This window comes from Tiliqua scincoides, chromosome 7 (genome assembly GCF_035046505.1).
Source record: "Tiliqua scincoides isolate rTilSci1 chromosome 7, rTilSci1.hap2, whole genome shotgun sequence".
NCBI classification, from domain to species: Eukaryota; Metazoa; Chordata; class Lepidosauria; order Squamata; family Scincidae; genus Tiliqua; species Tiliqua scincoides.
In genome coordinates, this window is record NC_089827.1 from 28,472,937 (window position 1) to 28,498,558 (window position 25,622).

General features: G+C 45.0%; 1 protein-coding gene across 3 annotated transcripts in view; it reads left to right on the plus strand.

Annotated features, from left to right (window-relative positions):
- Nucleotides 1-25,622, plus strand: part of TASOR2 (transcription activation suppressor family member 2) — a 59,102-nt gene that overhangs the window by 16,384 nt on the left and 17,096 nt on the right. For all 3 annotated transcript variants that reach the window (XM_066633730.1, XM_066633728.1, XM_066633729.1), the window contains exons 6-13: nt 807-907; nt 2,104-2,207; nt 4,549-4,621; nt 4,960-5,037; nt 7,719-8,483; nt 10,468-10,626; nt 11,380-12,292; nt 20,955-21,393. In XM_066633730.1, the coding sequence (XP_066489827.1) occupies nt 807-907; nt 2,104-2,207; nt 4,549-4,621; nt 4,960-5,037; nt 7,719-8,483; nt 10,468-10,626; nt 11,380-12,292; nt 20,955-21,393 (2,632 nt within the window). The remainder of the gene's footprint in view (nt 1-806; nt 908-2,103; nt 2,208-4,548; nt 4,622-4,959; nt 5,038-7,718; nt 8,484-10,467; nt 10,627-11,379; nt 12,293-20,954; nt 21,394-25,622) is intronic.

A 25,622-nucleotide genomic window follows, 5' to 3' on the forward strand; every position in this document is an offset into this window, starting at 1 on the left:
AAAATTATGAGAATCTGCTGTTGTGAGGCTTCAGCTTTCATAATCGTTTCACCCCTTCCTGGGTGTGCAAGGAGAGGAGCTTAAAGTTTGTACAGTCATTCGCTGCTTAATGGCAGGGATGCAGACTGGCATCCCTGTTATCAAGCAGTGCTTGACGCTATGTGAAGCCTCCAAAGGTGAGAGGAAGCTCTTCTCCTCTTACCTCTGAAGCCTTTTCTGAGCCTCCCAGAGGCAGTGCACATCTGCGCACTGCCTCTGCGAGGCTCAGAATGCCGGAATCGTGTGAGAGACGTGACTTCTGGTTTCTTCTAGGAAACTGGAAATCGCATCTTTCGCTTGATTGGGTCATTCTGAGCTTCGCAGAGACAGCACACATCTGCTCCACCTTTGGAGGCTTGGGGTTTGCGACATCCTGACCAGGGTTGGCCATTGCATATGCGACCTGTCGCTGGCCAGAAAGTTAAGGGGCTTACACCTGTATTTGTCATTTGTCTGGTTTGATCAGATCCTGGTATATTACAAACTGCAGTTTCCTGTATTTGTCTGAAATTCATGGAATCTGAAACTCACTGAAACTGCGACGGAAACTGCAGTTAGTTATAAACTGCAAATGGAAGCTTCCAACTGCATGTATGAAGAAGGAAAGAAAGGAGGAAAGATGTGAACCCAAGGCTAGCACGTTTTCATAATGCTAAGCCATGGTGAAGTGAAGCATTATTTCTGAACTTTAGTTGTTACTGGAGTTGAACTGGGGAGTTTCCAAGGTTGTTGTGAGTCCATAACACCCCCCCTTTCCCTTCTTTTAGACCAGCCAAGCTAGAGATCAGATATGTTGTAGATGTATCTGAGTTGAGAAAAAAGTTGCCTGAAGCTGCATTTGGAAAAAACACTTGTGCAAATGATAAAGGTACACTTTTAAATTGTGTATGTTATGAAAAGAGCTATGTCTTTTATTAGCTTCAAGAGTAGTAATTTTTCAGTTATAGTTCAGGCTTGCAAGTAATTTCTTTTTCAGTGTCATTTCATGAACATGGTGACCGTATGAGATAACAGTTGTCTTTGTGCTACTGCAGCATTTTCCAAATTTCTCATAGATGAAGCTTGCTTGCTTTGTTCTTCCCCACCTCCACTCCTAGCACCACTTTCCAGGTGGTGAGAGGCAGGATGGTATAGTGGTTTGGGAGTTGAACTTAGACTTGGAGGATGCAGGTTCTGCTTAGCCATGAAACTTACTGAGAGTTTCCTCAGCTTTCTACTGAGAATGAAGTCATTCTGTCAGCCTCACTTACCTCACATGGTTATTGTGAGGACAAAAGGAGGGAAGGAACCATGTACACCACCCTGAGCTCTTTGGAGGAAGGGTGGCATAAGAGTGTGAGAAATAAATAAGTCTTCAAACAGCCACGTGGGTCTGCTATTTGATTAAAACAGCAGCAGCCGCTCCCAAGAGATTGTGTCCCAACCAGGATCAAGAGCACCAATGCTCCAACCATGAAGGCACACTCTTAGAATGGTGATGATGGTGTTAGCTTTATCTTGGGACTCTGCCACTCATGATGGAGTCAGTTTATCCCGTAAATGGCTCTCTTGTCCCTGCACTAGTGGCTTTCTGGAGAACTAGTGGCTTCCTGAAGAACTAAGAGAAATTCACCATCCTAGGTATAAGACATTTTGAGCTCCAACAGAAGAAGATTAAAAAAAACAAACCTTTTCAAAAGAACATCCAAAAGACAGGTGTTAATGTTTTAGCGCTCAAAAGCACTCAAATGTAATGCCAAACTATATTTTGTCATGATGTCTGCATCACCATCACCTGGGCAAGCATGGGTTGCAAATGGCAGCCAAACCAGGGTTTGAAGCTTGTTTGTCAATTACTATCTGGGCAAACTGTGGTTTGGCTTTGCGTCTGACCTGGCGTATCATGGTTTGGGATGTTGCTCCACCTGCAGAGGTTGCTTTTGGGATTAGTCATCTCAGAGAAGATGGAAGAAGAGGGAAACTGTCACTGTTCTCCATTTTCTCCATTTTACTTATTTTTTACAAAAATAATTTCTATTTATTTTTGTGAGTTTTTAAATGTCAGAGTTCTTGTTTTCTCTGCAGCATGCAATAGAGGCATTTTGTTCAGTTTATATGAAGTGGAACTTTTCAGTCAAGAGGAAGTGAAAGTGGATCAGTTAATAGAGAGTTTGAAAGAAAAGGATCTGGTAAGTCTGTCAAGCCGGGAGAAAAGTACTTATCTTGAATTTCTGTGTATTTGTGCATGTGTTCTCTACAGAACTTCCCTGGCAAATTAGCACATTAATTATTTAATTTTGGGGGTCTTGGGATCTGAGTCCTGTCAGCACAAAATTAAAATTATTAGGAAATCTATGAAAGCCAGTTGTTGTTGCAGTGGCCACTGAAAATGGGGACGCAAATCACAAAAAAATCTGTAGCTAAAAAGGCTAGTTCTGAACGTTCTGTTGTATTTTAATGTGACTCTAGCTATTTTTTTATTCAGTTCACATCTCCATCCTATTCAGTGCTGGTACAGCAGAGCTTTATGACCCACTCTGTATCCAGTGCTGGAATTGAGCAGGCCAGAGGTATCCTCAGGGTAAGGGAACATTTTTCCCTTACTCCCTGACACGCTCTAGCCTGCCCAAGGGGTTACTCAGATCTCCACCAGCAAAGGCATAAGTCCAAGAAGCCCTGTGTAGGGCTTTCTGGCCTGGCAAGGGGGTTAGGATATGGTGGAGGCCTCCTCCAGTGTCCTTTTCCCTTCCTCTCTGATCACCCCCTTCCACCATTGGATGCAGCATGCATCCCATCAGCACAGCTGCATTAGCACCAATGGCAGGGTTTAGGAGTGGGCAATGAGATGCAAAATGAGAATTCCTGATTCACCTCTGCAGTGAACTCACTGGGCAAGCAACTATCTCTCAGTGGTAGCTTTCCATCTGCACTATAGAAAGAAAAGTACTGACCTGCTCTATAGGACAGGTCAAGAGGAACACAACACCACCAGAACGTTCCTGATCTGATGAACGCAAGCCCCAAAACACTCAAGAAGGAAGTGTCCTCCCTTCCCAGCTGACAAGGAAGATATAAAAGGTCCCAATAGAGTGTCGTTTTAAAAAGTGGATCCTGTCGCTTAACAAGTTTGGGAACCGTTGGTATAGGGCACAGAGTGGTAAACCTCGATTGGGGATATCTTGCTGTGAAGTGCTGCTCAGAGGAGCAAGCTTACTGGTTTGCATCCAAAGAGCTACTTGGGCATGCCCATGGGGATCTTCTTTCATTCAAGAGGCACGTTCCTATGTCATGTCAAAAGCTACTGTTTGGGGTTCTCTCCATTTCAGGTGCAGTTTGCCAGGCAATATGGTGAGAGAGCTGCTGTTCAAGAAGCACAAGTCCAAATGGTCCCTAGGGCTTGCAAAACGAGTTGTGTAGTTTTGGGGGAATATATCTCACTGGATCTTACATTGGATCCATCACACGCACTCTTAGTGTAATGCAGGGTTTCTCAAACTGTGGGTTGTGACTTGATTGTGGGTGGGTCGCAAAGCTGAAACTGACAAGCAGATAGCCAAGAGAGAAAATGTGACTCAACTTCACTTTCCATAGGTCTCCATACATCACACATTTACTTGTGAGTAGGCAACTGTGCTTTAGTCCATTGCAAAGGGCAGGCCGAGAGGAATCCAATGCCACCAGAATGGTCCTGAAACGATGAATGCAGTCCCCAAAAAACACTCAGGAAGTCCCTCCAAACTGATGAATGTATTGAGCACTGTGGAAAGCGAAACTAATATACAAGTTTGTGTTTACTTGCGAGTAAGCAAACGTGCCTTGGCTTGTGTGGAAGGTCAGGCAAAGGGGAATGCAAGGCCACCAGAATGGTCCCGATCTGATGAAACGGGAGCTCAACAAATACCCCAGAAGGCAGCCCCCCCACACCATAAAAAGAATAAATACAGAGGCTTGAGCTGCTAAGGTAATTTTTTCCTCCCCTTTTTAGACTTGTAAAGCTGGGAGGGTCCTGATACTGATATGGTTTAAATAAAAGAACATAAATTGAACTGGGCGCTGAGTAGGGTTGAAAATCTTACTAACTGGGGAGTGATGGGTTAAGGTTATTGCAGCCAGGCTACAGAGAGAATATATTTCGTGGAACAGGGCTTACTTTCCAACCTCATCTGCCCTTATTTATTTGCTTTACTTTACTTTAATTATTTATAATTATTTATTTTAATTTGCTTGATGATGTCACTTCTGGCTGTGACATCACCTCCAGTGGGTCCTGGACAGATTGTCATTCTAAAAAGTGGGTCCTTGTGCTAAAAAGTTTGAGAACCACTGCTCTAATCTACTTTGCAGAGTCACTGTGAGAATAAAATGAAATGCCTCTCATGTATGTGGTCCTGAGCTCTTTGGAGATGAATGTATTTTTAATTTCTGTGCGTGTGCGTGTCTAGTAAATAAGAATGTAAGAATTGCTTACATGAATCAAGTCAAGGTCCATCTTTTTTCTACTGAAAAGTTCACTTTGTCTCTGTGTTGTAGGCACTTGTCAAATACTTAAATGACCAAGGTATTCTCCTCTTGCTCGCATCCTCTACCTTGTTAAAAGGAGAAGGTAAGAAAAAAAGGTTTCACACATACAATTGATTGAAAATATATTAAGTGTGTGTGTGTATATATATTACATGCACACACTCACACTGCTTTCAGCAAAAAGTAGTTCGCAAAGTGGTTTACATAGCTAAATAAATGGTTCCCTAACAATCTTTAAAAAAAATAGACACAAAAGAGACACCAGCAAGAGTCACTGGATAATATGTCATGCTGGGGTAAAGAGGGACAGTGCTTTCCCCCTGGGAAATGTAAGGGGATGTCACTTTAAAAGATGCCTTGCATACACCAGTGCTGTTAATGGAAGAGCCAAATCTTTGTGTCTGTTCTCTCTATCCACAGATTCTGGACGAGATGAATCCTCTTCATGCCTTCAGGCCTTGTTTTTAATCTCTTCTCAAAATACAATAGGTTTAATAGGTAAGAAAGTTTTGCTTGAAACCTGAGCACAGTACAAACAGTCCTTCAGATGAAGAGAAGCCCCAGGCTCTTGCACTCTCTCCTTGCTCCTCCCTCTCCACCTTCTTTTCATGCAGGTGGCTTATCTTTCATTCCTTGACGTTAACTGTAGCTGCTGCTTGTTACTGTTAGTACTGTTAAGTATATTTATATACTACTTTTCAACAAAAGTGTTCATAAAGTGGTTTACAGAGAAAATCAAGTAACTAAATGGCTTCCTGTCCCAGAAGGGCTCACAAAATAAAAAGCTGCAGAAACAACACCTGCAAACATCCACTAGGGCAGTGTTTCCCAAGATTTCTTCACATGCGTACCCCTTGGCAGCCCATTTCCATAAATTGTACCCCTCATATTAGCAAAATGTTTGTAATTACTGTAGTTGCTGTTATTTTAAATTTATGTGTTTTCAACTACTGATGCATATCTGATAATGCACAAATTGATGACCAGAAACTAGCAGTTACTGGGGCTGTCGGAGCCAATTAGCTGCCTTCCTTCCTGCCTTGCCAGCCCTTCAAAGCATTCTGATAAAGACCTGCCTTTTTCTGCCATTATTCAGTTTCTTCAATTACTCCTAAAGGTCCTGGCAAGTACTCCTGGGGGTACACGTACTCCAGGTTGGGAACCACTACGCTAGGGGGAGGAACGAAACACAGATGCGCACGCACCCTCGCCCCGAGGGGCTCATAATCAAAGCAAAACAAGGGAGACTGGAAAGGTACCAGGGAAGGTAGGGAAGAAATGCCACTATTTCAGTTACATGTGCTTAGGCTTAGTTGCAGTGGGGCAGAAGAACTTGGAGGCAGTGTCACAGGCTGCAGGAAAAGGTGGGTTCTGATATGGGCTTGAGGAAGGATGGGGGGCATATGTACTTCGAGAGGGAGTTGTAGGCATAATGGGCAGCAAGGAAGCAGGGGTGAAGCTGTTTGAGAGAGCTGAAGATATCTGGGAAACTGAGGGATGTGCACAGGATGTGTAGCAGGATATGTGAGCAAAGCAATTCTGAGGGGCAAGGGCTTTGAAGGGAAGGCCTAGGAGCTTGTGTTGGATCCAGAGTGGACTGTAAGCCAGTGTTGGGATTTCAGAGGGGGAGTGAAGTCATGAAAGAGGTGAATGATGCTTGATGGAGGTGAGGGGACCAAAGTGGGGCAGTAGGAGAGAAGTTAAGGAAAAAGTTGCAGTAGTCAAGGCAAGAGATCTCCAGGGCATGAGCTGGAGGTTTTACTGAAGAAAGATGTACGGTGGCCTCACTGTATCCACAGATTTTGAATCTGTGGATTTCATTATCAGCGGATCCCTGAATCTGTGGGTTGGACCCATATGGACCCTCTGGAGGGTGTTCTGGGGAGGCTGCCTGCAGCCTCCCTGGCCCTCTGAAGGCCTTCTAAGACCAGAAGGTCACTTCCGGTTTTACGGAAAAACAGGAAGTTTTATGCTCGCTTTATAGCATTAAACTTGTTACAGTTTTACGCTGGTTTCCTTATCCATGGCAGTTTGGAGTGAAACTCCTGCGGATAATGTGGGGGGATCTGTAATTTTACAGTGTCTTAGATGGATATGGATTGGATATGGAAAATGATGAAAGAGAGAGGAGTGAAAGATGAAGCCAAGGCATCTGTCGCAGAATCAATGGTATCATTGTCAGTTGAGAGGAAGTGAGAAAACAAGAAGAGGAGGGCTTGTGCTGGGGTGGGGGAGGAAATGAGATAATTGAATGAGTAATGAAGCTTTCAAATGTCACTTTGCCACACAACCAGCTTTAGCAGCGAACAACTCAACCACTTCTTGGCCTGCAGTATGGGTCATAGCAGAGCTGGCACCAATCTGTGACCAAGCTGCATCGTGTTCTCCCATGGGTTAGGTTGACGGGCAGTGACTGTAGCTGTTTCCCCTTCTATTCTTAGAGTGGAGAACAAAGAGAAGCTGGTGCTGTGGTGGAGGGCCTTCAGTGGTGGCTCTTTCCTGCTCCTGTTGGCCAGTGATCTTTCTCATGGGCCACTACAATGACACGTGGCCTGGGAGGAAAGCCCATTGGTTGGTGGGAGCAGGGATGAGTTGCCACCAAAGGTCTTGGCTGCAGCATTAGTTTCTCTTCATTTCCACCCTCGCCACAGGGAAATGAGAGTGTTCTCTAAAGGCCCCACAGTGACACAGGGGATCTCAGGCAACTGCTGCCATTTGCAGTGTGTGGGGAGGTGCCCAGTGGTGAAGGCAGTGATGGTGTGAATCTGTCAGCTACTTGTGCCATTGCTGCTATTCTCATAAACAGGTCAGCTCGGTCCCAGGTAGGTGAGTGTGGGCCCTCAGACCTGTGCTCAACTTGGCCCACCTGTGATGCCAGTCCTGGCTGCTGTGAATCAGCCCTTAGTAGCATTGTAATAGCATGCTCATGTGTGCCATGCAGCATAGTACAAATCATATGCCTTATGAAGAAGTGTCCTGGTATCCTTATGTTGCTCTCCTGGGGATATGCTGTACCATAAGTGCCTTTAGCATGGACTTTCTCTCCAGTTGGAAACTCTGAGTTATATTGAAGCATTTCTGTGTTTTTTCAGAACATAGCTGAATGGCAGTAGTGGTTGTATACCTGCTTATAGTGTAATTTATGTATCTTTTCTTAAAACAGTTTTTCTTCTTGGCAGCAAAAGATTTGAACTGCAAACCTGAGCAGCATGAGAGAGCCTCAGAGGTCACTTTAGTTCTGCCAGGACTTCATTACGCACTGGGGGAAGCAGCCAAGCACCCTGATAAAGAGGGGAACCCTCCTGGTTCGCTGGTTGAACAGCACATCCAAAACTTTGCAAAGTTTGACCGGGATTCGCTCCCACCCTTTGACAAACTGGACAGCCTGCCCAGCTCTTTTGACCTGTTCCTGAAGCGGTCTGACCTGGATGTAGTTTCTGAAAAGTGCTCCCCCAACTCTCTTTCTTGCCTGCAATTCTACCTATCGGATCCCAGTAACTATACTTTGGAACTGGCAGCAGCTGTCGCTTATTTTGAAGATCACTCTCGGTCTCCCAGCAGAGGAAAAGTGTGTGAGGCTGAGAGGTCTGTGGGTTTACATTCAGACGCGCTGCCTCCTGGTGTTGTTGAACTGGTCAGGCCTCAGCATGCTGCACAATCAAATCCATGCAGCAAAAACTGTTCCCTGAAAACAGGCCAGACAAAAGTCTGGCCTTTGCTAGGAAATAAGAGGAAATCCAGCAGGCTCAGGGCAAATTCAAGGAAGAAGTGGCCCCCTCTGAAGGCTCTTTGCAATTTGGAGAGCTGCAAAAAGCGGACGAAAATCAGAAAGAAAAAGACAAGTCTCTTTATCTCATCCTCCAAAAGTACAAGGCCTCAAACAGATTCTGATGGACCCACCGTTAAGCTAAAAAATCTTCAGTGTCCATTTCAAGGAAAAAGAGGTGAGTCCTGTTTAACTCAAAGCTGTATCCCTCAGACCTGATTTCAAGATTACTTCCCCAAATGCAGGTGCTGGGAAGGCCCTTATGCACACGTTGAGGGTGGATCTTGGAGACAGCAGTACTTAAAAGCATCTTCCCACATGCAGATCCCACAGTACTCTGGCTGCCAAAAGTGTTCCACACTGGGAAGCATGTGCTCAGGCCAGGCAGAAGGTAGAGGTGGGTCTGTGGGTGATCAGGAAGAGTTTCTGACTCCCAGTTGCAGTAGCAATAACAGAATTGTTGCAATCCTTGTGTGCTTACTTACCTGTTCAGTGGACAGATTGTATTTCTCTGAGCCTTGGTATCCCCCAGCTGCAAAATGCAACTTTATTCTGAAGACTGCTGGCACCATATCTCATTCTTTTAAGATTAAAAAAAAGTTCTGCCATCATTCTAAATTAGTTCTAAAAGTTTTAAATTATTCCAGCCTATGGCTCATGGGGCACAGGAGGTTGTTGGCTCCACCTCATGAGCTGTCTTTTTGCACCTGGCTCCAGTGGATGAACTTGAGGTTCTAGTAATAAACCAGGCAAGATCCTGCAATTCTGAATTCAACTCACTCCACTCATCCCCTCTTCTGCTGAAGGCAAAACAGTGTCATGCACTTTTTGTGTCCATGGGTCCAAGTACCAGCAGTCATACTATGAAGTGCCACTAATAGTACTTATCTCACTGACCAAAAAGTACTGGATTCATTCGATCTGCAGGGTATCAGGTTTTTTGTTTGTTTGGCTTTTGAGTGTTGCTTTCAGGTGTTGGGTGCTGGATAGTTGTTTCTTTCTCTATTTATAGGTATTCCCTTGTGCCCTTGTGATGGGTGCTTCTGATTTTTAGCTGCTGCCCTGTATTATGACAGTGTCTTTAATGTTTTATGAACCTCCTTGGATGCCAACAATGGCAGAAAATCAGCATGAAATTATGTAGGATAAGTACATGAAACAGGAACCAAGTGTGCAGACAGGGCCTTTAAGCCTCCTGATCACTGCATGCACTATTGGGGCAAGTTCGGGTGTTCCTGTGGTCTGAACATCCGGACAGTAATATTGAATTGGGCCAATGTTGACGCAGAATATAAATAAGAGACTTAGAGTGCAATCCTAACCAACTTTCCATCATTGGCACAGCTGTGCTGGTGGGGCATGTGCTGCATCATGCAGTTGGGGGAAAATCACAGAGGCCTTCTCAAGGTAAGGCAATGTTTATTCCCTTACTTTGGAGTTGCATTGCCCTTACCTCAGTGCTGGAAAGTTGGTTAGGATTGCACCCTTAGTGGCCAAGCCCCTGCTTGGCATGCAGAAGGTTCCAAGTTCAGTTCCTGGAGCCATCTCTGGAAAGTACTGGGAGAGATCCTTGTCTGTATCCCTGGAGAGCCACTACCAGTCAATGATAGGGCTGCATCATTTCTCTGTTCTTTAGAGCAGGTGTGCCCAAACCCTGGCCCTGGGGCCACTTGTGGCCCTTGAGGACTCCCAATCTGGCCTGCGGGGAGCCCCAGTCTCTAATGAGCTTCTGGAGACTTGCCGGAGCCTGCACTGGCCTGACGCAACTGCTCTCAGTGTGAGGGTGACTGTTCAACCTCTTGTGAGAGCTGTGGGATGAGGCCTCTCTCCATTGCTTGCTGTTTTACATCTGTGATGCAGCAGCGGCAGCAAAGGAAACACTGGCTTTACTTTGTGCAAGACCTTGTATAGGCCTTGAGTTATTGCAGGATCTTCATTCATTCATATAAGTTCCATCTCTAATATATTCATTTATTTGAAATGTAAATTAATTTTTTTTCCTAGCCCCCCTACAGTGTAAGAGAGATGATGTGGCCCTCCTGCCAAAATGTTTGGACACGCCTGCTTTAGAGCACCTTGCATTCAGTGTGGGGTTTAACACATGCCAAAGGATAGCACTGAGGGCTGGATGCCCCCTCTAAAAGGGTCTCTCTTGCTTCCAGGTGCTGAGGTTTTGTCTGCAGAATTTGTGCAGAGACCAAGGTGTGAATTGGCTGCTTCTGAAGGCATTGAACAAAAAAAGCCACGGCTCTTGAAACATATAAAGGACTTGGATGCAGACAAGGTTACAAGTGAGGACAAGACCAACAAGAGGCGGCCAAGTAAGATTGAGATACTTGAAACTGAGAGTTCAGGCTAGGAAAGCAAATGGCCAGCTGTCATTTCCCTTCTTTTTCTAAAGTATACAACTGGTTTTTATTCCAGTCTCCTGAATGCTTTGGTCCTTTGGCCTGCTGCCCCTGACACACAGGGGAGAAGGGCTTTTAATCCCTCCCTCCAGTGTTAACTGTGCCAGAGACTCTGTCCAAATTCCCCCACTTACCTTAGTCTCTCATTCTTGCATGAGCCAAAACAGAGTTGTGAGCATCCAATGGTGCAGTAGTGGGAAATGCTGTCTTATTCACACTGCAAAGAAGGGGTTAAAGAGCACTTTGCCTGGAATTTAGCATATGTTGGTCAGGGTATAGCGTCAGTTGCTGGCCTCTTCAGCCCTTTCTGAACTCAAAATGTAACTCTTACAACTTGAGGGAGCAAGAGACTGATGGCTACCTCTATCTGATTGGATTTATCTAATTTTATTGTATTTTTAGCCTGCCCTCACTCAGGGAAGAATGAGTTTTCCTTTCCCCGTACCCTCACAACAATCCTGTAAGGTAGATTAGACTGAGAGTGAGTGACTGGCCCACAGTCACCCAATCAACTCCATGGCTGAGTGGTGATTCGAACCAAGGCACTCTCACCCACTACATGCTGACTCTCAAAAGTTAATGTTTGAATTCTGTCTTTTTCAATGTTGAGCTGTATTAGAAGCCTGTCCTGAAATTTATTCCTTGATTTTTTATTTTTTTTTACAGTTAAGAAGAAGAGTGTCATTTGCAGTATGGGTGTAATCTCTTTGGAAAGCCCGAGGGAAGCTGATAATGAGAACAATCCTTCTGATGAAAGAACTGTTACTCAAGATGTTAGTCAGTCTCTCAGAAAGGATGAATATGATTCTCATGCCTTGAACATGTTGGCTGATTTAGCGCTGAGCTCATGTAACTCTGTATTGATCAATAATGGCAACACACCTGTCTTGCCCTGCAGCCCGTCCCAAGAGCGCCATCGCCTGCAGAAAGGGAAAATTTTGCACAGGTCTTCTGATCATGAATATCACAGAGTCACCAAAAAACGAAAGGGTGCTCCCATTTCGGTCCAAACTCGTCCACCTTTCCTTTTGTCTTCTGGGCAACCTGATCTAAGTGCAGAATCTCTTTCTAGCTCACAAGAGAAGGGCCGGTTGAATCACAGCAAAAAGAGGTGTGTAAGATCCAGTTTGACTAAGTCCCACGCAGTGCTTGCAAGGCAGGCTGGAGACATTTCAGATTCAAGCACGCCCTCTCTTATTTCCTCAGAACACTCTTATGCCTCGACTGTACTGGAATTATCAAAGAAACAGCTGCTTTTGAAGGGTGTGCACAGTTCTCTCAACTCTAAGAATGGGGTGAAAAACACCAAATCAGTCTCTTCACTTGGGAAAGTGTTGCCCTTCCGACACCAGCAGAACATTTGCCAGCTACACAAGCAGTTTAAGAGTTATGTCCCATTGAGGCGCTCTGCCATCATGGCCGCACGGCCAAAGGAAGACTTCTCCAAGTTCCGTAAAGTGACCTGTTGTGATGAAACTGTGCAAGTGACTTGTCAGTGGGAAGCGGAATATCTCTTCAGTCTAGACAGCAAATACACAAATAATTCTTTAGAGAAAACTGTAATTCGGGCTGTACATGGGTAAGTCCTTTACTGATGTCAATCCTGTGCTGGGTTACAGCAAGCGTCAGGTACCTGGACCAGAAAAAATGGTTCTTCAGGGATTCAGCAGGCCCCAAGTACAAAAGCAAAGCAGATCCACACAAGCACTTTAAACACTTAGAAAAGAATCACAGCTGTATGCTGGAGAATACAAAATACTTGGTTTGAAAAAGTGGTTTAATAACTGTTTCCTTATCTGCATTGGTCATGGAACCCAGGGCCTCAAAATACAAAACAGGCAGAATAGGTGTAGACTGTTAAAGTAAGTCCAGGTTACAGACAAATCTATTCCATTTGTTTCACACTGTTTAATTACTGCCTTCTCCTTTACACTTCTTAGATAAACAGTTCAGAAAAAGTAATCTATGCAAATAGCAGCCTTCATTGATTTCTGCTCTCCAGTGTGACACTACCACACCACACAGGTTCTTAAAACAGGTTTTAAGAACCTGTGTTGTGTTAAACTGAGTGGTGAATGGCTAGGCAGACACTAGACTGGAGATTAATTTGTCATAATGCCCAACTTCTGCCAGAATGTGTTCTGAGCTATTACATTTATTTTTACTGAAAAAATAAATGTATGTTGACTTTCCCTCGTGACAGCTCACAAAATAAAAAGTGCAATTTGAGCAAAATATAATCAAAATATGAAACCAGCAGCAGCAGCAGAAACAATGTAAACCAAATGTCTGAAGGAACAGAAACATTCTCACATGTCTGAAAAAGGAAGCAAGGTGGGGGGCTGTACAGCTATAGGTGTAGACTGGCAGTCCTCAAACTCATGACTGCTGTCCATCAAAAAAGTGGTCCATGTTTGCACTGGAGCTTACTGTTCCGCCTCTGTGCTGCATAATTTGTCAGTAGATCTGGGTACTGGGACACTTCTGGCAGTTGTTTCTGTTGCCTGGAATCCCAGAAGGCTGTGCATCGGGGTATCGGGGCAGACACAACTGCCCAGAGCATCCCGGTACCCAGATCTACTGAGAATACACATGATATGGAGTGGAACAAGGAGGAGGTGGAGGAGATCCCTCTGGTAGATGGGCACTGCAAGGGTGAAGGCCCTCTCGCATGTCTCTGACAGCAGTGCATCCACAAATGATGGCACACTCCAAAGGATCGCTCTGGCTGCCTTTAGTGGACAAATAGCTTCATGTGAGGAGAGGCTGTCCTTCAGGTATTTGGGGCCCTGAATTATGTTGGGCTTTGAAGGTGATTATAATGGCAAGCACCTGGAACTACTCTCCAATGGACAGCAGGCAATGCAGTTAATACAGCAGGGGTAATATAGTTATGTACTTTTGACATCCTCTGAGCTCTCATCCAAGTGACCTGTCCATGGTGCTCCTGTCAATATCTCCCCACTGATTCCAGCTCCGTTTCCTTTCTTTGGGTCTCCCTTCTTGTGCTCTGTTCTGCTTCTCTTATGCCCTCCCCATCTTGCTCTCTTCCCCACTTACAGCTCCCCCCTCCCCCAGCTGTTCCTTCTCCCCAAATGGCTTTTGACTGCATAAGCTCACATGAGACCCAGTGTGCCAAGATCTGGCATCTTGTACCAAGTCTGGTAAGAGCTCATCAGTCTTTTTCCATTGAGCGACTCTGGAGGCCCTGCATGGTTCCCTAACACCCATTAGCAAATGGGATGTTGCATTTTGAATCAATTGCAGTTTTCAAGCAGTCTTCATGGGCACTTCCATGTAGAACATTACAGTAATTCAATCTTGATGTTCCCAATGTATAAGTCACTGTAGCAAAATCTGAATGACTCCGAAATGGGCACAGTTTGTGCAGCAATCAACACTGGGCAAAGCTACTCCCTCTCCCAGCTATATGTAACCAGAAGAAACACTGGATCCAGGAGGGCCCCTAAACTGCAAGTCTCCTTTTTCAAAGAGTGTCCAACCCTGCCCAGACATACCTCTGTTCAACCATTGGGTCAATAGCTGTAGTGACCTGCAGGACCTCCATATTCTCTGGATTTAATTTTAGCTTGTTTGTCCTCATACTGGAATTACTGGACCAGGCAGTGGTCCTCATTCTGGACCAGGCAGTGGTCCAGAACATCCACTGCTTCCCCAATTGAAGATAAAAAAGGGAGAGTTGAGCATTGTCCACATATTGATGATACCCAACTCCAAACTTTTGGATGACATCTCCCACTGGTTTTATATAGATGTTTAAAAGCATGGAGGACAAGATTGAACCCTGAGATTTCCCATTAGCCGGAGCTCAAGGGCTTGGAGTCCTTTAGCACCACCTTCTGGAATTTGCCTTGTAAACAAACCAAAAGCCAGCTTTTAAGCCTTCTCCCAGCAAGGTTGATGCTGAAAGGTTCATCAGAACAAACAGATTTGTACTTCCCCAGCCAGTTCCTGGTGTAGAACATCCACCAGAGTGACCAAAGCAGTTTCAAAACCAGGTTGGAAGTCAGATTGAAATGGTCAAAATAATCAATTTCATCTAGAAATTGCTGGTGCTGTTTGCCACCACACGCTGAAGTACTTTGTCAAAAAAAGGAAGTTTTGAGACAGGCCAGTGTCTGTCTAATACAGTGGAATCTTAAGCAGAGGCTGAACTACTGCCATCTTAAGCCAGGATGTTGCAGAACCCTCTGATAAAGTTTTTTTTTGCCATCTTTACCCATTCAACCAGGCCTTTGCTGCCAGGATAGGCAGAGTTTGATCATGCACCTGGCCAGCCTTTCTCTAACAAGAATCCTGTCCACATCCTTAGGCCGTACATACTGAAAGGAATCCAAAATAACTGGATAAGTCGGTGCAGTGGGGACATCTTCAGGGACTGTTAAAGTGGAGTCCAAGTTGTGGCAGATGTGAGTGATTTTATCTGCATCCTGTGGTGGGATCAAGTGGGTCCATGTTTGGTCAGACTTGTTGCAAGCCTTCACAGTTGCTCAGGTCATCACCCCAATTGTTTCATTTCTGGCAGCTCCCCAGAAAACCAGGGAGCAGCCTTAGCTCTTTGAGAAGGGAGAGAAGCTCAAGAATGATTGTGTCAACAGCCAGAGGTTTTTCCATTCCAGAGATTGACCAGGGCCTCAATTGAAGCACCAACAATAGTGGTGAGAAAATGGCCCAGAGCTGCCATCTGTAAGCCTCTGAGGGCAGACATTCTTCATAGGTCCCCCAACTTTGTAGAGGTCTGAGGCAATGGACAGCCTAAACTTCATGGATCACTTAACTTTATGCCCATTATTAAGAAGGAAGAAAAGTGTCACATTAATATAAAACAAATGTTCAACAAACATGCAGAGGAAAAACAGGAGCTTTCAAGAGCTTTCCAATTAAGTAACAGCATTATTAAAATATGTAGAACTTCAATCAGATCGTGATTTGATACAGAGAATGGATTCATTATATGTCTTATCACTGGAGACCAGACTTTACCTGCTTATCAAAAATCTATGGTAAAGTTACTTCTGTTTCTTTGAGCCTTTCTTTTTTCAAGGATGTCAGCAAAGGAGACTCCTAGAAGAAGGCAGGTTGGTCCAGGGAAGTACACCTAGTGCAGTGGTTCTCAAACTGGAGCATCGCAACATCTCGATCTGAGGGCCCTGGCATTGGCCCCCTTAAGGGGCAGGGTGGGGGGAATGGGGTGATGTAATCACCAGGATTGCACCACTTTGGAAGGGTGCAGAGGCTTGCTTCCACTTACCAGAGCCTGGAGCAAGTTCCTGGGGTGTGGGGATCCTTGCACCAGCCTCTGCAGGGCTCCCCAAATTGCTGAGACCCTCAAAATAACAATCCCAACCCATTTCCGGTTTACAATTGCAAACCTAAAGTAGGTTGCAATCCTTATCTGCAATGTCTCTGCATGTTGGGCAGCCCTGCGGAGGTTGGCATTGGTTTCTCCACACCCCCTGGGAGCCTATTGCAGACTCTAGTAAGTGGAAGCAAGCACCTGCACCCCTCCCAAGTGGCATGATTCTGGCGATAGTGTGACTCCATTCCCCCCCCCTTCCCCACAAGAACTTACAATGGGACTCAAACTCCTGGAGAGTTTGAGAACTGCTGGCCTAGTGGTTAGCACACCCATACCCCTTCCTACTTTCCCTTCATTGGACTAGCAGCTGAATGAGCAAAAGATTATATCTGCTGCCATCATCCCAGACTATAGAGATCAGGCAATTGAGGACCATCTGAAGGGGAAAGAAACTCTCCTAGGAGAACACTGAACCCCATAACAGGGGTTCTGTTTAAAAAACAATCTCACAGTAGCATCTTCAGAGATTACAGCTGTGACAATCCACTGAATTACCTGTGAACAGAAAGACCAAGGGTCAAAATATAACTAGTTTATTAAAAATCTAAACAAAAAAAGAAGTAATGAAAATGGGAAAAAGGTAAGCAGAGAAAATCTAAACTTGGCAGGAAAGCATTAAGAAAGGTCTTCACCAGAAGGATGCAGTAACCATTAATGCCCATCAGATGGCGCTGAGATGCTGCTGGCTCTCATGTGTTGCTGATTAAAATGTTGTAAGCAGTACTGGAAAAATTGCAAACAGGAATAATTGGAAGTAAAGAGCCCTTACCATATTCTATTGGTTAGACATTCCCTAGGTAAAGCTACATACATGTCAGGGAATCCCTAGTCCATTTCACTTGCGATTGAGGAAGAGGTTACTCTGAGCTCCCAATGAATGGGTCACTCAGGTAACAGATGGAGAATAACCCCCTTCCTGCAGGTTTGTTTTATCACTTGGCTGCAATGATGTCATCATATTAACTGATTAGGGGAGTGGAAACTACTTGGCCATTTTCTCCCACCACTTGGATCAAAATAGATAGGCTTATTCCCCAATTACTAAGCACATTCCTATTTCGGCAGGGAGCTAGTCGCTCAGATGGAAGCTGAATATATACATCTAGCACTGTTAACAATGGCATTTGCCAAATAAAAGACAAACGCTTCTTATAAAGAAAATTCCAGCAGCTGAATGGCACAGAAGCTGCTAGGGAGTTAAAAATTGTCTAAAACAATGGTCCTCAAACTGGTGGGTTGTGACCCATCAACTTGAGAACCTCTTTCCCTTTAAGTGGTGGGGGCAGGGGGAAAGCAGAGATGTGACCCCCAGGATCTTGCTGCTGTGGAGAAGGGGGGGCTTCCTTTAAATCTAACCTATCTGCTGCCAGGGTCTGGGGGATGTGGGCAACCCTGTGGATCCCTCTGCAGGGCTCCCCACAGTTTGTAGAAAGTGAAAGTAACAATGGCGACCAACTTCTGGATTGCTATTGTGAAACGAGGTGGGTCATAATCATTACTTTCACTTTCTACAAGCTGTGGGGAGTCCTGCAGAGGACTCAGCGGAGCTCCCTGCACCTAGGCAGCAAGTAGGTTAGGTTTAAAGAAAGCCTCCCCTTCCCCACAGTGGTGCAATCACTGTTGTACAAGCAATGGGGCTTGTGTCACTGTTGATTTCCCTGTTCCCTCAAAAACTTAGGAGTTTTACTCCTGAGAAGTTTGAGTACCATTGTCTATAATACAGAAAAAATAGGCAAAAAATAGAAGGGAAAGCATGGGGTTTATCACAAAGGGACTTGCTTGCATTTCCCAAGATCTAGTAAAAACAAGTCTCACAGCCACTAATATGTCATTTAATATGCATGCAGTTTCTCAGGGATAGCATCATTTGTAAAACTAAGCAGGTAAGTTGTCAGGTCTAGTAACTGAAGGTTTGTGCATCTGAGATTGTTTCCACAACCATCATCCAAAGGCTACAAATATTGCATATCTACCGTAAGGCCATTAGCAAAGAATGTTAACCAAAAGATTCCTGTCCAAACCAGAAAATGTAGACGTAAGGCTAGACCTTGTGCATATCTCGGACACCTTCCATAGAAGATTCCGGAAATGGATTTAGAGCAGGAAGAGAGGAATGTTGTAACAGGATGATGAATTTTCTTAATGTGTTGTTTTCCTTAGCTAGATCTCAATCCCACAACATGAGGCATTTCCATTCCATTTCTGTAGTTGTTATTGTAGGACCCCAATCATTTTCCATCAAATGGCATAGTATAACTACATAAACGTTGTGAGCATCTCCCTTGCAGGAAGGGAAAGTCAGGATACAAATATTTTAAATAATTCTAGACATTGTTTCAGTGTTTAAAACTTTGCCTTAACAGAATGAAAGTGTTTTTTCCAATCCAGTATAGATCATTTTATTTTTTCCCCATAACTTCAGATCATTGGCCTTCCTGGAATTTTTGTTTATTTGTAAACTTTTCTATTTGAAAATGCCCAAGGTAGTGAATCAAACTTAAAAAGCATATACAAATAAACATGTGGCAAAAAAGATCTTTACATAGGACTATAGAAGAATTTTGCCAGGCAGCTACCCCTTGGAGACTATTCCATAATTGCAGCAGTATCACCAGAGAGAAGACCCTCCCCCAGGCAGCTAATATATGGCATCTAAGGCACAAACAAAACATGCAGTTATTCCATGGGAAAATACATCTGTGGGTTTCAATTTGCATAGGGTTTACAACCACACATTTGCCACAGTGCTAACAATGGCAACTTGTCAGAACCTTCCAGGATAGATTGTCTGGCAGAGTTCGTGCGGCAGATCAACCTGATCAACCATGCAATGCTTTGCATGGTGTTGTACTAGCTTGGGACAATTCATGTAATCATGATTATGGTGGTGGAGGATGATGGTGCAGACCCTGTCTCTGGTCCCACAAAATCACTATGGTTGCATCAGCACCCTTCTCACTTGCCAGTTGAAGGCAATGTGGGCCATTAGGCAGGGGCCAAAACACTCAGTACATGGATCACCTCAGAGCATCAGCCCCAGAACTGTTGGGTCCTGCCTTGCTGCACCCTTTGGTGAGTGACTGATGTGCTCAAGAGCTGGGATGGCAACCAGTGGTGGGGTACTACCACATGTCCCGATTCACTTCATGCACTGTAAACAAATTCAAGGTGTGACTGACCCAGGAGTCCGTGCCAGTGTGGAAGCTCATTACCCTTGGGGAAAGTGGCCATGACTTTTCAGGCTAGGGTTGAATATGAACTACAGAACAATGTCAGCACTGTACATGGTCAGGATGTCCACAGCATTCCCTGTCTTTGTGGAGATTTGCAAGACCATCACAGATAACATGCTGGATTTGGTCATGAATTTGGCAATGCTCAATTGGTTGTTTTCATGCCAAGAGCTCCATGAACTGTGTTGGCACCCTGGATGGAAGCCGCATCCCAAATCCTGGGTGTGAATGACGGGACCGACGAAGACCTTCACCCTATGAGGTACCATTCTGTAGTGCTGCAAGTGGTGGTGGACTCGAGTAATTTTCCTAGAGATGTTTGTGGGGGTGCCGGGCAGATGCCCCTTCTGTGTAGGAGAATGGAGGAGGGCTCTTGGGCACCCATTGTGCCAGAGGACATCAGTGGGGTTGCCAACCACCCCTGATCATTGCCGCCTACTTGCTATGCCCATTGCTGATGAAGCCCTACCCCTCCCCCATCCCAGAGTGCAAGCATTTCAACTATATCCTGAGGATGTTTGTGGTGAAATCCTTTGTTGAAGGGATGATTCTACTGTAAAGACAGGACAGCAAGCAGCTGGCCCCAGTGATGATGATGTGCTGCATCCTACACAATTTCAGCCTCCCTCAAGGTGAGGTTCTGCTGAAGCAGGAACCATCTGCAGCTGAGGGGGCCTAAATATGATTCCCCCCACCCAGACCAAGCTCGAGAGATGGAGCACACGAGGAGACTGCAGAAAGGGTCAGGCGTATGCTTTTGGCTACTTCAGTGGTCAGGGCCTGGAGTAGCTAGTGGCACAAAGTCTAGTGGTTTTGGGAGGCTAACAGGGCTTTATGATTGAAAACTTGCTCTGATGAGCTTTGATTTAATAAAAGAGTAAAAAAAATCAGGCTTAGTGGTGTAGTTAATGTAGTCCATACCAGCAAAAGCCATTTCACACATGCACAAATGAAACACCTATTAGCAGACATGAATGCTGAAGTGGGGGTTGTGTTGCCGCTCAGTCATCCACAGGAACATCACTTCCCTCCAGCATGAGCCAATGCACTTGAAAGATTCTCAGACCACCATTCAAACACAGTACTTTTACTCTGTTCTCCTCTACCTGCCACAAGCAATGGGAAGGAGGTAGCTGCCTTTGAAAGGTGAGATCAGCAAGAGGGGGAGCTGTGGCATCCAGGACAATAATCTCGGTTGCTGTTGGGATCAAACAAACTCGCGGATATCAAGATCCACATGGGTTTTGCAACCATGCATTCAAAAAGCTATGTGGAAAAGTCCAAATTCATGGATTAAGAGAGATGAGTGGCAGAGATACTTGCATATTCTGTGGCACAAAACCCACAGGATGAGGAGTTCTTCATGCCCTTATTTCATGGAAAATGCCCCTTGCCACTTTGATTTCTGCATGTGTGGTTTGGGTCTGAGACAGTGCCTTCTGATCTGATCTTAGGCAGTGGAATAAATGTACATATAGGTAAAGACACACCCTGAGGTACTCAGGGCCCAGGCTATGTGAGACTGAAATTATGTGATGTGATACTGTTCAGTTTGCCAGAGATACTTAAATTACATGGTCAGTCAGATACCCAGCTATTTCTCTCTGCCTTTGCTTTTTTTCATCCAGACCCTGGGATATTAGTACGACTGATGATGTGGAAGAAATGAAGCTCATACTCTATATGTGGGTAGCTCTGTTTTACAGCAGGCAAGTCAATTCTCCTACCATAAGGAAAGTGGTTGAACACAGTAACCCTGCCAAATACGTCTCACTGAACAGTGTTGTAGATCCTTTGGAACCATTGGATGACTATGGAGGATCCTACAGTTTGGAGAAGTGCCCTGCAGACTCACTTTCAGAAGTTGACCAAGTGTTCAGCAGAGTTGAAGAGAGAGCATGTCCTCCCTCTGAGAAGCCACTTTCTTGTAATGAACTGTCCTCTACCAACTGCATAGAGAGTGAGCCTCCCCTTTGCGTTGAGAAACTGAGTGACCTGTCTTTGAAAGATGACCAAGTCGACACGACTACCAGCAACTCTGAGGCTACTGTTCATTTCTTTGATAAGGTGAGGTCCAAGGGCACATAGCCTCCTTGCTGTAGCTAAGCAAATCTCATCAGTGCTTGGATGGGTGACCCATTATTGTAGGGACCCATTATTATTATTATTAAAATGCACCATCAATTTCTATAGTGGAAGAAAGAGGTTGGATATAAATAAACAAATGTATTAAATAAGTCCATACATCAACAGGAGCCAACTTCCAGGGCTGAGCTATAGACAGCTTCTGAGTGGAAACTCAAAAGTGGGAACTAGAAGTCAAGGAATTGGAGCTGGGAGGTCAAACCCAAGGGATACGCCTGAAGCGGAAAACAATCAGGAAATACTGTTGTTGCATTAGCCTGAACAGAAAGCCTTTATAGCCCTTCCTGTTTAGGAAAGCTGGGGTCAATCTGGGTAGATGGAGCCACTGCAGATCCAGGGAGCCTTACCTAGCAGATGCTCTAACCCAGGGGTATCAAACCCATTTCATACATCCGGCCAAATAGCATTAATGGGACTGGAAGTGATGTCATTAAGCAGGTGATGACCAAAAATAAGTGTTTTGTACCTAGGAACTCATTAGCTTCAAATGACAAGAGAGAAAATATGCAAATCTTGATCATATTTTCAAAATATGGGAGAGCCCATTTATCATGTCCTATCAGCAGTGCCACTTCTGCCAATGTGTCACTTCGCAGCTCAGCAGCCAACTGATGGTGGTACTGGGAAGGCCCAATTATCATGCAGGCCAGATAAAAAGTTTCCACAGGCCATATGTTTGACACCCACGCTTTAATCTCTCTCTCTCTGAAGCTCACCACTTGGAGCAGCTGTGCACAGGAGCCATGAATTTCCATTCTAGCCCAGAGCTCCTGATTTCAACTGTGTTCTTGAGCTCCAGAGATGGAGTAAAGTTGTCATCATTGATTAACAAAGCCTGGAACAGTAAGAACTGTTCAGGCTTATTGGCCATGGTCTATGAAAATTTACATTTCCTAAGGTTTCACCTACAAATATTGTAGGCATTTCAAAGGACTAGAGGTGAGAACCACAGACCTTTTGTCTCACCCTACAGCAACTGACAATAATTGTCCCACTGATCTTGTTCACCCTGTGTTCCTTAAAGGACTATGCACTTCCTTTCCACAACCCAGTTCTTTTCCTGTACCAAATTACTGGATCCTAGCATTTCTAAGGGCTGATAGCCCAGCATTGCTAATGCTCAAAGTCTCCTCCTTTCTGTTTTTATTGTTACGGTGTTTTTGTATATCTGTTGTTTCCCTGTAAGTTCCAGTGTAGTATTAGGTAGTCATAGATAATACTTGTGCATGTTGGCAATCCATCCTATGGCCTGTCTTTGCCATGTGCTCAACCACAGCTGATTTGTCAACCTGTAGCAACTGAGAGTGCTTCTCATGTTCTTTGTTCAGGCTCCTTCTCATGTTGCCTGTGTATACTTGACCACAACTACATAAGATTCTATAAGCCCTTGCCAAGGAGAGAGAGGGTACCTTACTCCTTTTGCTTATTGTGATTTCTGATGTATTTTCTGAGTAGACTTAAAGATTGGTCTCAAATTCACCTTCTGCAGAATCCTACCTATATGGTCTGTTACATTCTTTATGTATAGGAGGAAGATTTTTATCCTTGAATTGGATTGTTCTGTTGCCTGTGAAACATTCTACCACCAGGGTTGCACTGATCTCCTGATCTCTCATACAGAATATGCATAGTCCTTTAAGGAACACACAGTGAACAAGATCAGTGGACAGTTATTGACAGTTGCTTTGGGGTGAGATGAGTGGTCTGTGGTTCTCGCCTCTAGTCCTTTTGTTGAGAAAAGATTAAAAGCTCAAACACTTGCCTCAGTAAGCAGTAAAAGAGTTTTCTACCAAAATTCTTTTACCTGACTTAAGTGAGACCTTAAAGTCTTTAGTTTTTATGAAAAAGTTTTATTTAAGTGGGTAGGAGAAAATTTTACCTCAGAGATAGGGGTTAAACTCATGAATACACCTCAACAAAGGGGGTAAACATCCCAGAAAGGATTAAAGCAGAAAAGGAGACTGCAAATGGACCTGAGTGAGAACTTTCAGCCTTTTCAGGGTCGTGCCTTAGAGGCCTGTGTGTAGAGGTCCAGCCTCTATAAAAGGAGCCTGCTTCTCAGCATCAGTCAGGGCAGGCAGAGAGAACAACCAGAAGAGAAGCTGTCAGTGAGGGAAGTCATCTGAAGGAAGAAGAGTTTTCTACTGATGTGGAGTCATCTTAGCGTGACATCGCTGAGGGATTAGATATAAGATACTTATTTGAGTGACCCAAGAAGGAAGGATTTAATTCTATGGTTTGGCTGGAACCTGACCTTTTGAATGCTAAGGGCCCAATCCTTAGCTTTGTGTGCTGGCTCACCGCAGGCGCGCACTGTTGCAAACATGTCATAAGGCACGTTTGCAGGCCCTAGCACCAGTGCTAGCTTAGCACTGGTCAGTGCTGGGCGAGCACCGGGCAAGTGCCAGAGCTGCGACACTTGGTGGTCGCATGGTAGAGGTTGGGAGAAGGCATTCCAGGGAAGGTGGAGGGGGGCGGGGAGGAGACGGGACTGGTGGAGCTTTGCTCCACCGGATCCAGAACCTCCGTGTTGGGTTGCCTGCCTGACACGGAGGCTCTTGATTCTACGCCGACCTTTGGGTTGCTGTAGAAACAAGTAGCCCCATTGCGGGGCTACTTTACCTGGGGGAAGGGAACAAAAGACTGCGTGGAGTACACAGGTTGCGGTGGCAGCCATTTTCGGCGCTGCCACAGCCCCATGTACCGGGCAGCTCAGGATTGGGCTGCCCTTCCTCTCCTCAAAGTTCCATACTTATCCATGTCTGTGTTTTATGTACTTCAATAAATGTTTGATTCTATATATCAGGCATAGTAGCTTGCTGCCTTCACTGTTTTCCATCGTCCCCAAACTCTTGGTGAAACAGGTTTTCACACTTTGAAAATGCCCACAATATTATATTGTTGGCAACCTTCAGTCTCAAAAGACTATGGTATCGTGCTCTGAAAGGTGTTTCTGGCACAGCGTCTAGTGTGGCTGAAAAGGCCAATTCGGGAGTGACAATCCCTTCCACACCGGGAGCAAGTGCAGTCTGTCCCTGGTCTGTCTCCCTGGCTATGGGCCTTCCTTCTTTGCCTCTTAGCCTCAGACTGTTGGCCAAGTGTCTCTTCAAACTGGGAAAGGCCATGTTGCACAGCCTGCCTCCAAGCGGGCCGCTCAGAGGCCAGGGTTTCCCACTTGTTGAGGTCCACTCCTAAGGCCTTCAGATCCCTCTTGCAGATGTCCTTGTATCGCAGCTGTGGTCTACCTGTAGGGTGCTTTCCTTGCACGAGTTCTCCATAGAGGAGATCCTTTGGGATCCAGCCATCATCCATTCTCACAACATGACCGAGCCAACGCAGGCGTCTCTGTTTCAGCAGTGCATACATGCTAGGGATTCCAGCTCGTTCCAGGACTGTGTTGTTTGGAACTTTGTCCTGCCAGGTGATGCCGAGAATGCGTCGGAGGCAGCGCATGTGGAAAGCGTTCCGTTTCCTCTCCTGTTGTGAGCAAAGAGTCCATGACTCGCTGCAGTACAGAAGTGTACTCAGGACGCAAGCTCTGTAGACCTGGATCTTGGTATGTTCTGTCAGCTTCTTGTTGGACCAGACTCTCTTTGTGAAGTTGTGGGCAAAACACTGGGAAATGAAAGTCTTCATAGACTATGGCCAATAAGCCCAAACAGTTCTTAATGGAACACTAATAGTATTGACCATGAAAGCTTTAGATCAGGGGTGTCAAACATAAGGTCCGGGGGCCGGATGCGGCCCGCGGAAGCTTTTTATCTGGCCCTCAGGCTCTCAACTGCTGAGCAGTTCTGAGGTGTTACTGCTGAAAGGAAAACCCACATGAAAATTGTGTTCTCCCATATCTTGAAATACAATCAAGTTTTGATATTTCCTCTTCTGTCATTTGAAGCTAATGACTTCTAAGTTAGAAAAGGAGCTTATTTTTTGTTATGACCTTTTTAATGACATCACTTCCTGCCTAATGACATCACTTCTGGCCCTCAGCATGCATCATGAATGCTGTTCAACCCTCTGTATGAAATGAGTTTGACACCCCTGCTTTAGATCATATGTCAAAGTCTGGAACATTGCATATTCATAACTGGCTGTGGTCTTGCATGCAAAACCCTAAGTGGAATTTAACATTAAACATGTTGCATCTCTTT